Source organism: Psittacula echo (assembly GCF_963264785.1).
Source record: "Psittacula echo genome assembly, chromosome: 5".
Classification (NCBI taxonomy): domain Eukaryota; kingdom Metazoa; phylum Chordata; class Aves; order Psittaciformes; family Psittacidae; genus Psittacula; species Psittacula echo.
Window position 1 is genome coordinate 83,633,244 of NC_137739.1, and position 14,773 is coordinate 83,648,016.

Below are 14,773 nucleotides of genomic sequence, written 5' to 3' on the forward strand. Positions count from 1 at the left end.
ATGATTGCTGAGGAAAGGTGGATAATCTCTTCCCTTAATCTAATGGTTGTGGTTCTGTGGGTACAGCCCAATACGCTTCTAGGTATTCTAACTCTTTTGTTGCCCGGGCACATCTCTCTCTTAGCTACTGTCAACAAAGACCTTTGAAGGAGTGCTGCTCCCCAGCCAACCAGTCTATGCAGGGAGTTAGCCCATTCCAGATGCAAGACTGCTCTTTCCCATGCTCAAGAGATTCCTGCTGGCCCATTCCTCTGTCCTGTTTAGAGGCCTCTGAACGTCAGCACTGCTCTCAAGAGTACTGACTGAAACCGCAAACGTGGCACCATCTGCAAACCTGTTGAGGATGAACTGCCTCCTTCACTGGGTCACCAAGAAACACTGACAGAAATCATATTCATAGAATGCATCTCCCATCTATGCTGTAATTGGATTCCTTCTATTGCTTATTCTCTTTACACTCACCTGTGGAAGAAAATTTGGACGAGGAGTAAGTCTGGGAGGAGGGATGAACTGCGGCACTTTTATGGGCTGAGGCGTAGCCTGAACCTGCTAGAAGAACGTAAGAGAGTTCAGAAAGCAAAATAGCTTTGAAGTTGTTCATCAAAATCAGCATCCTGAATGCATTTTCAGACCTCATGTCGCTGATTTTCACTCTGTGAACAATTTTTCATAGCAACAGGCTCCTTATTAGAAATATATCAGAGACAGCTAATTTTACTTAAACCTTGCTTCACAAATTGCAAATATCTTCCCTTGTAGTTCAACTGTACCAGCTACTGTGCTCTGTGACCTAAAACCATTTCACTCGAATACAATGAAAACTTCTATTTGTTTTAATAGTTAAAAAATGGCTTTAGACCAGATGAAAAATCCTAACAGACTTCGATGTCCAGCTATACGAACCACTGTCCTTTCATACTGAACAGCATACAGAAGAATGAAAGAGCATCTCACGCAAACAGAAAAGATTTGGAAGTTCCAACTCTTTTAGCAATGTTAACAACACTACAAAGGGCTCTAAACACACAACTTGAAATTTTCAGAATTAGACCATTTACATGAAACACTAAGATCTGACTTTAAGGCATCCCTTCAAATCAGTACTAGATTACCTAAGTACTTCCCTGTCTAATTGAAATCAGTTGGATGGAGCTGCCACACGATTAACCACTGAATAGCATTATTAGGTACCCTAAATTGAGCAGCTGGTGAGATCCTCTGAAATTAATATCCATGTTAGTTTCCATCCTTCTGTACTTCTGTCTACCCAGGTAAGACTGCAATTTACTTCAAAAAAGTCTTGTACTGATTAATGCATGCGAAAATATTCTGAGACTTTGGATGAAATCTGCTACAGAAACATAAATTATGGACTGTTACTAAAACAGATTCACCTCCCCAAACCTATGTTATTCAGCAAAGAAATGAAGCACAGACACAAAGGACAGATGAGAGTGGCGCAAGGGATGACATGGGAAAAGAGAACAGCAGAAAAAACTCCACTCAAATAGTCTCTTCTCTTCTGATTTTTAAACATCTGCCTCACTAGGAAGCAAAATTCCTTCCATATGTTATTATAAACTCTATTTTTTAATAAAGACAATCTGGATTTATGTTTAGTGAAGCCTTAGCCTTTACTCCAGAAGTAAAAATCTCCCTGTCACGATGCTATACAATGCCTGGTTTCTAGACCAAGAAGCCTATATAACCCAATCCTAAAACATTGCTTCTTTTATTCCTAGGTGGCTAGCTCTTCTGGAAAAGGCTGTGTAGTGTAATCAAAGCACTTTGCAAAATATACGCTTAAAGAAGCAGGATCTGTATATATGTATGGAAAAATGGTGAGTGAAGACATGGTAGTGGGCAGAATTAAGAGATATGTTTAACATCAGGGACTTTATCACGCAAGGGAATGAGAGAGATTGTCTCAAAAAAATCTAAGATGAAAACCCCAGCTGATCACATGAAGAAAGTCTGACATCTCCTTTACCAAAGAAAAGCGTACGAATTCCACATAGATTAGGTAGGGGTGAAACAATCATTATTTCCCCATGCCTAATAATTACTATCGGGGAAACTTTACACAGGAGTGAGGATAGCACTGATGTAATTCTATAAAGCAAAACAGTAATAACAACCCATGTGGACAGTAAATACTTTTCTCTTAGACTATCGTATTAACAATGTCAACTGGTGAAGACTCCCAACATGTCCCTACTATCCTCCTTTTGTGCAAAAACCTGCCTGTTTTTTCCCAGTATCCCTCTTGTAAACCAAACCCACATATCGCTGCAGGGCAAACACACAAAACGCTTACCAAAGTTACTGTGTTTTTTGCCACTATTTGGACTGCCTCAGCTCCTGGCCCAGTGACCTTATTTGTTGTCTGGAGGTTGACTGGTGCATTCTGCGCATCAGTGCTGAGGACTGCTTTCTGATTGTTGTTGATAGCAGTAACCATGGCAATGGTAGGTCTCTGACCCACAACAGAGGCAGGCATGGTCCCAGTTGCTGCTTTCAAGACGAGAGGTAGTGTCTTAGTGGTGATCATAGAAGCTGTAGTTACAGTTTTCTAAGGAAAACAGAAAATACACTGTAAGAGACAGAGACACTTCGTATCAGACAGGACGTGGGTTGGTTAGTCAGAAACAATAGACAGTAAGAGAAAGAAAAGGCAGCACCGAGTCTATCTACCTGCTGTTCAGACAAGCACATTATCTTCTGCTTCTGAAACTAAATAGCTAGAAAGGATTCTTATTTGAGGCACCTGTTGGGTCTATTTTAATAATCTGCAGCATTACAGATGGATTCAAAGCAAATTCCCAAGAAAATTGTAACTAAGCATTAGTAGTGGCATATGCAGTTTTGGATCTTTTAGTTTCATATTACTACCAAACACCCACTGTCAATATCAAACCTGTAAGTTGGAGATTTATGAAATATATCAGCAAACTGGCTTCTCACCACTCAAACCTCAAATTTTCAAGTGGGAACTTTATTGCCAGAGATCCTCACAATCAGAGGAAGAGGGAAAAAACACACTCATAAATTGGTTTCCTTAAGAACAAATGTGCATTTTGATTTGGGGTATCCCAAATTTCAGTTTTAGCCATACACACAGTTATTAAGCCCTTAACTTTCTTTCCTAAAACTCTGAGTAAGACTATCATGAAGTTCTAAGAGCTGGTTATTAGCCTGTCCAGCTGCAGAAAACTAAGTTTAACTTCTGTGAAATGGGCTGGTTTTGCAACATGTATGGGATGCCATGATCGCTCTTTACCTCTTAAAGAGAGTGGTTTTGAATCAGCGAATGCCAGCATCTATCTGAAATGCCTAAATACCCTATACCCACAAATTCCAAAGTTAAAACAACTATAACTTCATAGTTTGATTGTAAAACGCACTATCTTCTAAGATGTTAAGGGAAATGGACAAGCACAAATCTTACTCAAAAAGCAACAAAGCAAGACAGCCTCCATATAAACCAGAACACAACGTGCACAGAAAACTCATGGTAAGTGACACTCAACAGAATGGCAGGCAAGCTTATTTCTTTTTGGTGTAAAAAACCCCATCGTACCAATGGCACTGCATCTTCAAAACAGTTACTGGCATGATCTTAGCACATGATCATGCAATATAGCAATAAACCACCACTGCCTTCTGATGTCAGCGCTAGGCTCTATAACAGGACAAAAAAGGAGAACCAGGGATCAGGCAGTCTGTTCCATGTTCTGAACATGTCTGATTGAGACTGCCTGATTTTAATCACACAAGACCTTTCTCTTCTTTGTAATAAAATATTTCCAGTTGGATTTGCAGTATTTTCACCAGTATTATTTCCTTAAACAAAACCTCACTTTACCCTCACACCTCTAATTTCAGAATGCTTAAACTATATCTCCTAACCGTTCATTATGCACAATTGTAAAAATAATTTACTGCATAATGCCAGACCAAAGGATAATTCATGCTTCAATTTTCAACATTTATACAAAATCCAGACATCATTAACTTTTCCTTGTTGCAACAAGTTTCTTCTATGAACTTTGGATCTGAGATTCAAGAGCTTCCTATCAGCCTCTGCTGCACCTTCTCCAAAGCAAGAGGCTCCCTTCCCCTAATGCAGTAACATCATTCAAGCTTTCCCAATGAGATGTAACGTGGTATCATTTTCATAAGCATAACATTCATCCATAAACATTTTAAAGGAAAGTATAATCAATCATGTAATACAAGACTGTGACTCTTTCAAGGGGTTCTATTAAGTGTGTAAGTACTAAGAGTATGGTTTCAGTCAGCAGATCACAGGGCTTGAATATCCGTGTTACTTTGCTGAGCATTAATTACCTTGGTTATTCTCAAAATGTTCAATGCATGAATTCGTACTGAAATGGCATTCATAGTAAGTCTGCATTTATTTCACATAATAACATTGTAATAATATGACCTTTTAGCAGGGTTGGTGCTTTATGAACATTTCAAAAGCCCTTCTTACTGGGCTATAGTAAGTATATTAAAATGTCACTATTAAGGCAGCACGTATACCTTGATTCTTAAATTGAATTACTCTGAAAATAACCATTGAAAGCATTCCCTTTACTGACACAGCCTTGGGAGATGTGTTCATTACAAGAGTAGGCACCAAAAAACTTTCTAGAGGGACACAGTATTTGACTTTTCTCTGCTGAAAGGGATTGAGGGGCAGCAGGAGAGAGGCACAACCTCAGATGCAAAATGAGGTTATGTCAGAATTATACCAACATAAGTAAAAATAGGAAAGTGTTAAGAATAAAAGCTGGTTTATTCATTCAAGTAAGAGGATGGCCTGACTTTCATGTTGTACTCTCCGTGTTCAGCTGTATCAATGATACTCAGAAGGGTGTAGCAGTTTTTGACTGTTTCACTAGAGGGCTCTTTAACTTTGAACAAAACCTCAGTTTTCACAGGGAGATGACCTGGAAGTTAATGCATGAATGTGAAGTGTGGAATTGAGAGAAACATATGACACTGCTCCTGCAATCATGTTTCCTGACTGAAAACAGTGAGACAGCAAAGAGTGACCCATTGTTCGCCTATCAGTATTTTAGGACACAGTAACTTCTTTGTTCTGTTTTAGCTTTGATATTAATGCTGCTGCTCAGAAATGTCTTTTCCTTCGCTAAGTTTGCTTCATTTCTGCAATATTCTTTTCTCAAAAATACAATTACCTAAGCCTCACAAATACATTTTTAGAGCTCATCCAACACAACTTGCTGAGTTAATGAGAGAACTGACAGCTCAACCATTATTCCCCCCTCTACTTCCAGGAAAAGGGAAGACAGGAATCACAATCAGTCAAAGCTACGGTTGTGATTCACTGCAGTGTGCATAAAGTAAACTTCATGGGTGAACTCTGCCATCTGCCTGTCCATAATCCCAAAACTCCAGCGAGTGTCTCTAATCCTATACCATACTGAAATTCAGTGTACCTTCCCAAGAAAGACACTACTTCCTAAAACTCAAACTTTGGCATCAATAATGTACACTTCTAGATGAATCCTTGCAAACTTCTGTAAATATGGCTTGATACGAGTTACATCTGTTTATAAAGAAGGAAGCAGAAGGAAGAGGGAACTGCTTTCTGACATTTTGATCATGGATACAGTGGACACTCTGTCAGTCTTTTAAAAATAAAGTATTTTAATCATACCCCCTCATACAGCGTGTCCAAAGTCTTCACTGGTTCAACATCTACTGAGTATGGACAATCATTGCTGACAGGTTCATTGCTAACTTTCACTTATGTTGCAGAAAGGTGTTACTGCCACCCTTCCTTTCTGTGAGGTTATAATCTGAATTTTAGACACCACATAACTTGACTCAGATAGGATGTTATTGCCAAACCCCTCCCATGAGACCCATACCTACATATGCACAGAAGGAGAAATTCATACTGGTACATTAATGGGCATAAGTGAAAGTTTGCAATTTTCTCCCTGCATTTTTGATTTCTTTTTTCACCTTTAGCAAGAAAAAGAATTGTTGTAGAGATTTTTACCTGTGATCCAATCACGTTTGGAGAAGGTGCAGTAGACTGCTGCTGCTGTTGATGGTGATGCTGCTGTAGCTGTTGTAGTGGTTGCGGTTGGGGTGTCTGTAGTTTGTTTTCTGACTGTGCCAACGGCTGAATTTGAAACTTACTGTCTGGCTGTTCCTGCTTCACTATCAAATTCTTTCGAAGCTGTTCCACCACTCTTTTCTACCAGATAAACAAAAGCAGAAACAGAAATGACGACAGTTATTTAGCTGCAAGCATTAGAGAAGGTAAGAACTCCTGAAGTTACATTTATTTAATGTAAATAAAGAACTGCTCAGAAGCTTAATGGGATTTCTCTTTTTGGAATTTTAAACATTGGTGTTATCTAATAGGCACGATGTCAAAACAGGCCCCAGAGGAGTACTGCTGCCCAGCAGGCTGACCTTGCTGTTCTTGCAGAAACCTATCCCCCAAAAGTCAGCCTCTTCACAAACCACTACAAGACCTCATTAACCTATATTCACTTGAGACTCATTAGCATTCTGATTCCAAAGCTTCTGACTCCTTCAAACATGCACCATTCCTAAATAGGGATGATAAAGGACTTCAGGTTGAAGCCTCAAGGCTGACTTCAGGGCAATAGGGATGCTATTTTGTACCAGGCATTGAAACGGAGTGGAGAAGCAGCTACTTTGAGTGCAAAGTGGGAATAGGAAGGGCATGGATGTGCGGCAATTCTGTTCAATATTATTGTCACCTGAAAGAAATCAGACAGGGCTACCTATGTGGGAAGGAAATGGCACAGATTGATTTCTCCTGGCTTAAAGGCTTCCTATCACATTATAGTTTCCATGAAAGTCTGAAATAGTTTAAAAAAGAAGCTTCTTCACCTGGTAGGCACTGCATATTTTTTCCTACACTCCAACCACCCCCAAATTAGGACAGCTTTAAAAAGATGCAGATATATACTTAAGCTCCTTTGATCAAGAGCATATGCATACTCCAAAACAGTTATACCACATGGCTGGCTTCCGAAGAGGACAATGAAGTCACAGATGTGGTAGGGACTCAACTGAGAAAGTTCTAGAGGAAACAGAGATGGTCAGGACACCTCTATCAGAGCCAGGTGCCACTGGTGGGCTGCCCAAGCAGTTCCACTTACACAGAGAGGGAAAGAAAAGAACTCACATTCTGACAACATCAAATGTTTTGATTTTTGTTTTGAAGCACTGGTATTAAGACAATACAAAACGGAGAGATGGAGGGGAAAAAAAATAGTAAATCCAGCTATTGACAACCAACCGAAAATTTTTTCCCCTCAAATTGCTTTCACATGGGATTATGAAACTCTGAGCTAACCAAATCTCTGTTCTCTGCATAGTTCTTAGGGACAAACTGGCAACCAAAACACCATCCCTGTTTCACAAGGCTAAAATGTGTAAGCTCACAGGATTGACATTTCTGCAAGAGACTGCATTCAGAGACTCAGAAGTGTGCAGAAGGAGGACTGACCGGTTTCTATAAAGCCCACTGCCCTGGCTGGGAGTACACACTCAGCTCCACCAACAGAACGCTCAGGGAGCTGGTAATGGACGGCAGCATGAAGGAACTATTTTACACTGCATCCAGAAAAGTGCTAAAAGCTGTCAAAGCCTAAAAGCTGTAAATTGCTTGTTCCCTTCTACAACAAGGCAAAAATAACAGGAGTGTAGAAAGCGTTTTTCTAATTCAGATATTTTACATAGTTTTAAATGCCCTGTGGTCAATCAGCTCCTTTGTATATGTAGTAACTGAACAAGCATTTAAAGCTGCCTTCTGTGAAGATCCACATGTCATGCCATGTCAGCAAGCAGATACAGGAGCTGAAAAAACATTTCCAGAGAGTAACCCGAGGGGAAGGAGAGGGAATAATGCGAAATGCCTATGGAATACCTGCCAAAAAATGGACTGCACATACACTGCACACAGGAGGCTCAAGAATTACTGTACCCAGCATGAACAGGAAAGGAGGTTTTGTCTTCCACAGCTGCCTGCATGGAATTCAGGGGTAATAGTGCTCCTGACTATATAGTAACTGTTTCCTAACTGGAGGAAATCAGCAGCACCGGCCCAAGAATTCGTTTCCATCTTGTTCTTTACAATGGGATGAACATCAGTGAAAGGATTTTTAAAATAATAAGAAGAGAGAGAGAAGAGAGGAAGAGGCAGACTGAAGCACTTTCTTGCCATTGTGCTCCGGCAGGGTGAGAGGCAGCGAGGAGCAGGAGCGAGGTGAATCACATCACATTCACACTGCTGCCTGTCCCACCCCCTGGGCCCGGACCACAGCAAGCAGAGCTGAGCTGAGCCAGGACCAAAGCACAACTTTTATTAGCGCCTTGTGCACAAACGGAGGCTCAGCACATTTGGCACAAGATGGATATAACGTGGGTAGAAGAGCTGTTGCTCTGGAAGTCTACGCTAGCCTGTTAGAAGCTGCTGAGAGCTGCCTGGCAGCAGCGTATCCTGCCATGCATATCCATTATGCAGATATTAAACTGGAAGAAACATCTAATGCTTTTAAGATTCAGAGAGTAAAACTGAAGTTTGCAGTGCATGCCAATTGCTTACGCGGTTTATTAAGCTGCTTCTACCAACTGCCAGTGAAAACACCACGCTGCAACTCCAGAAATCATTTTATGACCTGCAAGACTGTTGGGATTATGTTTGTTAGCAGTTATCAGGAGGGAGACTCTATAAACAGCATATTCCAAAGTTGCATAGCTTAATCAGCAAAGCCAGATGAGACTCTTTAGTGTGGCACCTACACAGGAACTAAGAGTAGATCTACACCTATTTTCAACACTACCCTCTACTGTGTCCTTCTCAACCCACGCCATTGGTCTGACAATGTATGGGGCTCCTCTGCAGCATCCTGCTGGAACCGCTGCTCTGCAGCTGCACTAGAGCCCCAGCACGTGTCTGCCTGCAGCAATGTTAGCAGAGCCTCATGTTATAGCGGATGAAACAGGAGGGCAGCATGAAAGAAACTCTTGTCTACTGTCAGACTTGATACGTCATTAAAACTGCATTTTAAAACTGTTCTTCAGTTATTTGACTGTTCCTCATCAATTTTGAGGGCGGTTTGTGCTGCAGAAAGTACACTCTGTATGACTGAAATTTGCCAAGGCTGTTACAAAGAAAGTCCTTACTTATGTGCCTTAGAGACTGTCAATGAGATTGAGGTTATCCAAAAGCACCACAGAACTCCAAGGAAAATTTGCACTTCTTTAAATGCAATCAGCGCCGTTTTCCCTTCCCACTCTCCTATAAGAATATTTAATTTAATTAAACTCCTCCTGACAACTTCAAACTTTTCAACTGAGATTAACTCAATCATAAACACGTCAGTTTTCTACGTGTCTGAAAGCTCTAACTCTCCCCATAGTCCTAAAATAGTTGTGTCCTGCCACACCACAAATGTATGAAAAGCTTTTGTCTTTCAAGTTCACCGGATTTCCCTCCAAGCTGAATGCCAACCCTCTCTTTACAGTCAGAATGTGAATGAAATTAATAACCACTTCCTTTCTTCTGAACTGTATTCCACCCAAAAAGTAACTGCTAGTCCTCTGCAGGGGTTACTATCAGACTACTCCAACATCCACTGTTGAACAGTGCCCTGTAAGCACACTACACGATCTCATAGATCTTGTTGTCTTGACATCTTTATCGCTAATCTCATCAAGAACTGTTCACACCACCGAGTTCACAGAGCCCCAGACATCTTACATGACCCGTTCTTAATGGTAATAATTGTAATCAATATTGTGACATTTAGTGATACCACTTGCACATTCATGCCACAGGCCAGATCCTAACACAGCATTAGAAGACTATTTTGGTTTGATTAAGCAGAAAATCTCCCTCTGTGTCTTGCGGGCCATATATCTGTGCCAAAAGGTGTCTTCTCTGTGCTCATAGAAAAAACTATCACGAATATGTTGCTGTAAGATAAGAAAAGTCCTTGGAGCAAACTTAAAGCTTAGTAAGGTTTTAGTATAACATTATTAGCTGAGCATTATTTCCATTTTAATCAATAAATCAATATCAAAGTAGTTCTCTGAGCAATTTTTATATCCTAGATCAACTTATATTTGGTGACACATTTTCTTCTTCATCCAGGAAACCCATTCAGAAAAGCATACATATTTAAAGGAGGGTCTGGTTTGAAACTTCAAAAATCTATAGAAACTAAACTATCAATATCTTTCAAAAATGAGAAAGACAACCACTAAACAGCTTTGCATCCCATACATTTCATACCCCAAAACCAAAGCTGATGTGGTTTGAATTGCTCAGCTGGTGACCTGCTTTCCCGCTCCACCATAGAATCACAGAATCATAGAATAGTCAGGGTTAGAAAGGACCTTAAGATCATCCAGTTCCAACCCCCCTGCCATGGGCAGGGACACCTCACACTAAACCATGGCACCCAAGGCCTCATCCAACCTGGCCTTGAACACCACCAGGGATGGAGCATTCACAGCTTCCTTGTGCCTCACCACCCTCTCAGTAAAGAATTTCTTCCTTAGATCCAATCTAAACTTCCCCTGTTTCAGTTTGAACCCGTTACCCCTTGTCCTGTCACGGCAGTCCCTAATGAAGAGTCCATCCCCAGCATCCTTACAGGCCCCCTTCAGATACTGGAAGGCTGCTATGAGGCTGCTATTCCAATTCCAGGAAGTCAGCTATTATGGATCCTCTGTTACCTGTTCCCTTCAATGACCAAGAAATGTTCTCTGGGATGTAAAAGTTGCCAACTGCTGTGAATGAAAGAGTGGGAGAAAATACTGATTCCAAATAAGCTCCGATTAGGAGTGGGGAGAATGGAGGGAGTTTCACTGCTTTGCAATATTCCTTCCCATATCTCTCTGCATTCTTTGCCAGCCCCATTTACCTGAAGAGAAGTGAAATACCTCTGCTTTTTGACAGAACAGAAAGATACCAAAACCTCTATGGTGGAAAGAAGCTAAAAGGTCTTGGAGCCCTGACACGGTTAGTCTTTAACCTGCAAAGAGGGTGCATTTTGAGAGTGGAATTCGGGAGTGGAAAGATTACCAGAAGGAGACTAATTGCACACTCCTCTGCTTCTTTAAGATAGTATCTAAAATCTAAAACAGTGAAATCCAATTACAGAAATTGATGATGCTGAATCTACACCAGTGAGGACAGAAAACATGTTGTACAAAACAACTTGAATTGAATTCCATTGAAACAATGATCAAAGGAATAGAGAAGTATTTTCAGCTGTTTCTGTGGTTATCCTGTGTTTTTATGGAATTTTGCACTTCTGGCTGTGTTTCACTCATACCCAGATCTCTTAATCAACAAAAAATCTTAGCCAACACAATTAGAAAGAACTTTATTCCAAGAAATAGTGTGGTACAATTTCCTGCTTCAGAAAGTGATCAAACTGGCACCAGTATCTTTCAGTCATAAAGACTCTCTTGGGGCAGGGCTTTTTTGTGTGATGAATGGGAACACAGCAGTAGGTCTGGGAGACCACCTCAACTCATACCTGAATGCCTTAGCTTCTGTTAATACACAGGTATCTCACCATACCCATCCCCTGGCTGCATTGCCAACACTCCAGTAAGTGTGCCCCAAAGGGCACTTGCTGCATTCAGCCCACAGGAAACACAACTAAAAGCTGCACAAAAATACTTCTGCCCATCTAACAGGAGTTGAGGTGCATGTTAGAACAACTGAATGCTTCTCCTCCCTCTGTCAGGATGGTCCTATGGGATTAACTGAGCAGTACACGTGATGCTGATAAGTACTAGCGATGGACCAAAATTGTACAGTTAATTTTTTGCTTTGCAGTCTTAATACTTTTAATACAATTACTGAATACAGCATGGGGTACCTTATGTAAGCCTGTGTAAATAAATCTTCATTCCATAAAATCTACTTTGGTATTTTTTCAGATGAATACTGTTATATAGCGTTGGCATGGTGTGAAAAGTATTTCTGTCATTAAAAATGTTGGCAAAGTTGCTACACTTCGCTATATTTCAGACTATTTTAAATAATTACTGTAGGTGTGACTCAAATAAATACACAGTTCACACATGAGCATACATACTCTGAAAAAGAGTGGGGGATTTTTCCTTTAGGATAACAAAACTACTTGAAGTTGCTAGAAGTCATTCAGAAATGAACTAAGTTCTGAAAATAACATTCCTTCCTTCATTCTTAACAGGGAGAATGCTTATAACTTTTTTTATTTAAGAATATAGCTAAAATTACAAATGAAAATGACCAAAAATAGCTGCTGTGCCATTCTGCTTTGGGTGACTTTTTGATTGCTTTATTTTCAGTACCGTGTCTTTTACCATTTGCAGCACCACAAGACCAATCAATTTTTGGAAGGGAACGCTGTACTGTGAAATGCCTTATGTATCACCGTCTTCTCGCTTTGGAATTGTTACTCTTGCACAAAGTAGGGTACAGGGGCTGAACTAGTCGGAGCAGCACACAGACAATGTTTTCCTGTAGCCTGTATATGAAATAAATGTAATATCTACCTTCTTATCCCAGTAATTACGTTAATGGAAAGAAACTGGCAAGAACAGCTACAATAATTAAACAATGAAGCAGTTAATAAATGGAGAATTAAGTGTATGACAACAGGCAAAACAGAACAGGAAAACCAGTTAAGTGCAGTACTTTGAATGCAATTAAGGAGGAATGGAATGAAAGGAATGAAATTAATGTTTTCTAGATTTGACAAGGTTTGTTTTGGTTTAGGTTTTTCTGCTTCCCAAATACAAACTAGCAAAAGGATGTGGGGATCACCCCAACATGAACAGTCTGAAGAAATGAGAAAGTAAACTGCTGACTACCATGGGAAAGGTGCTCATTTTAATTTTATCTTGCCCATCTCTGTATATCATTGTACCCTCACTTGTCCGCTTCAGAGAAAAAAAGTCTCCTTAGGGAAAAAAAGGGCCATCTAAATTGTGCAGAAATGAAATAAAGGTTCTTTTGCGCTTCAATGTAAAGCATGTTTCTACGATCTCTGACTTAACCTACTACTCCAGAAGCTTATAACATGGTCTTGTAAAATCTGTCATGGACCAAAGCCTCGGACATAAAATCTCAGCACAAATAATACTGTGGGTTATTGCTCCTATGCAGGACAACACACAAGAACAAACACCCCCATGGGAAAGCCATTTGCATCTATACACAATAACCAGTTGCCTAAACACCTCTATCAGGGAAGTTCTGCTGCTTCTCTCCTACTTCTGGTTTACCTCAAAATGTGACATAGAATCATAGAATAGTTTTGGTTGGAAGGGACCTTAAGGCTCATCCAGTTCCAACCCCCTGCCACGGGCAGAGACACCTTCCACTAGAGCAGGTTGCTCCAAGCCCCATCCAACCTGGCCTTGAACACTGCCAGGAACACTTGCACCCTCACAGGGAAGAACTTCTTCCTAACTGAATAGAACAGAACCGAATAGACTAGACTAGACTAGAATAGTTAGGGTTGGAAAGGACCTTAAGATCATCCAGTTCCAACCCCCCTGCCATGGGCAGGGACACCTCACACTAAACCATGTCACCCAAGGCCTCATCCAACCTGGCCTTGAACATTGCCAGGGATGGAGCATTCACAACTTCCCTGAGCAACCCACTCCAGTGCCTCACCACCCTCACAGTAAAGAATTTCTTCCTTAGATCCAATATAAACTCCTCCTGTTTAAATTTGAACCCATTATCCCTTGTCCTATCACTACAGTCCCTAATGAAGAGTCCATCCCCAGCATTCTTACAGGCCCCCTTCAGATGCTGGAAGGCTGCTCTGAGGTCTCCACTTCAGCCTTCTCCAGGCTGAACAGCTCCAACTTTCTCAGCCTATCTTCATATAGGACATGCTCCATCCCCTGATCATCCTTGTGGCCTCCTCTGGACTTGTTCCAACAGTTCCATGTCCTTTTTATGTTGAGGACACCAGAACTGCACACAATGCTCCAAGTGAGGTCTCATGAGAGCAGAGTAGAGGGGCAGGATCACCTCCTTTGACCTGCTGGTCACGCTCCTTTTGATGCAGCCCAGGATACGGTTGGCTTTCTAATATCTAAACTCATATCTAATCTCTGATCTCTAATATCTAATCTCAATCTCCCTTCTGTCAGTTTAAAGCCATTCCCCCTTGTCCTGTCACTACAGGCCCTTATAAAAAGTCCCTCCCCAGATTTCTTGTTGACCCCTTTAAGTTCTGGAAGACTGTTATAAGGTCTCCCCCAGCCTCCTCTTCAGAGTAAATTGATCTGAATTAAGCAAGCACAGTAGAGCAATCTAAATTAGTAAACTTCATGTTTCAGAAATGATCAACCTAAACAGAAGTCTACTTTCTAATCTGGTAACTCCTCATGTTTTTTAATAACCCAAGTGAAAGGATAGTCATCAACTAATTTTACAGCGTACTACTGCACAGTCACACAGTCCCTTGACTAAAAATGGACCAGCTTCAGCAGGATTCTTGTGCATCCTACAGCTATTCTCATAACTGAGTCACACCTCCTCTCCTCCTCATGAAAGGAAACACACACACAGGTCATGCTCATGCGTTTCATGCATGATCAGAAGTATCAAGCAAGATGATCAGTTTTATTGCACCACAGAAGCAAAACTTGTTCTTTTGTGAACAGAAAGATCTGGATTCTCAAACTATATTGTACAACCACCTGTTGAGCACTCTGATGT

At 40.8% G+C, this 14,773-nt stretch overlaps 1 protein-coding gene across 5 annotated transcripts in view; it reads right to left on the reverse strand.

Moving 5' to 3' along the window:
• The window catches only part of PHF21A (PHD finger protein 21A), a gene marked incomplete at its 5' end in the record, with an annotated part of 98,157 nt that overhangs the window by 21,449 nt on the left and 61,935 nt on the right, over positions 1 to 14,773 (reverse strand). For 2 of the 5 annotated variants that reach the window (XM_080618870.1, XM_080618873.1), the window contains 3 exons: positions 463 to 546; positions 2,318 to 2,572; positions 6,041 to 6,241. In XM_080618870.1, the coding sequence (XP_080474996.1) occupies positions 463 to 546; positions 2,318 to 2,572; positions 6,041 to 6,241 (540 nt within the window). Of the gene's footprint in view, positions 1 to 462; positions 550 to 2,317; positions 2,573 to 6,040; positions 6,242 to 14,773 lie in introns of all 5 variants that reach the window. The other 3 variants (XM_080618869.1, XM_080618871.1, XM_080618872.1) reach the window with 2 other exon arrangements.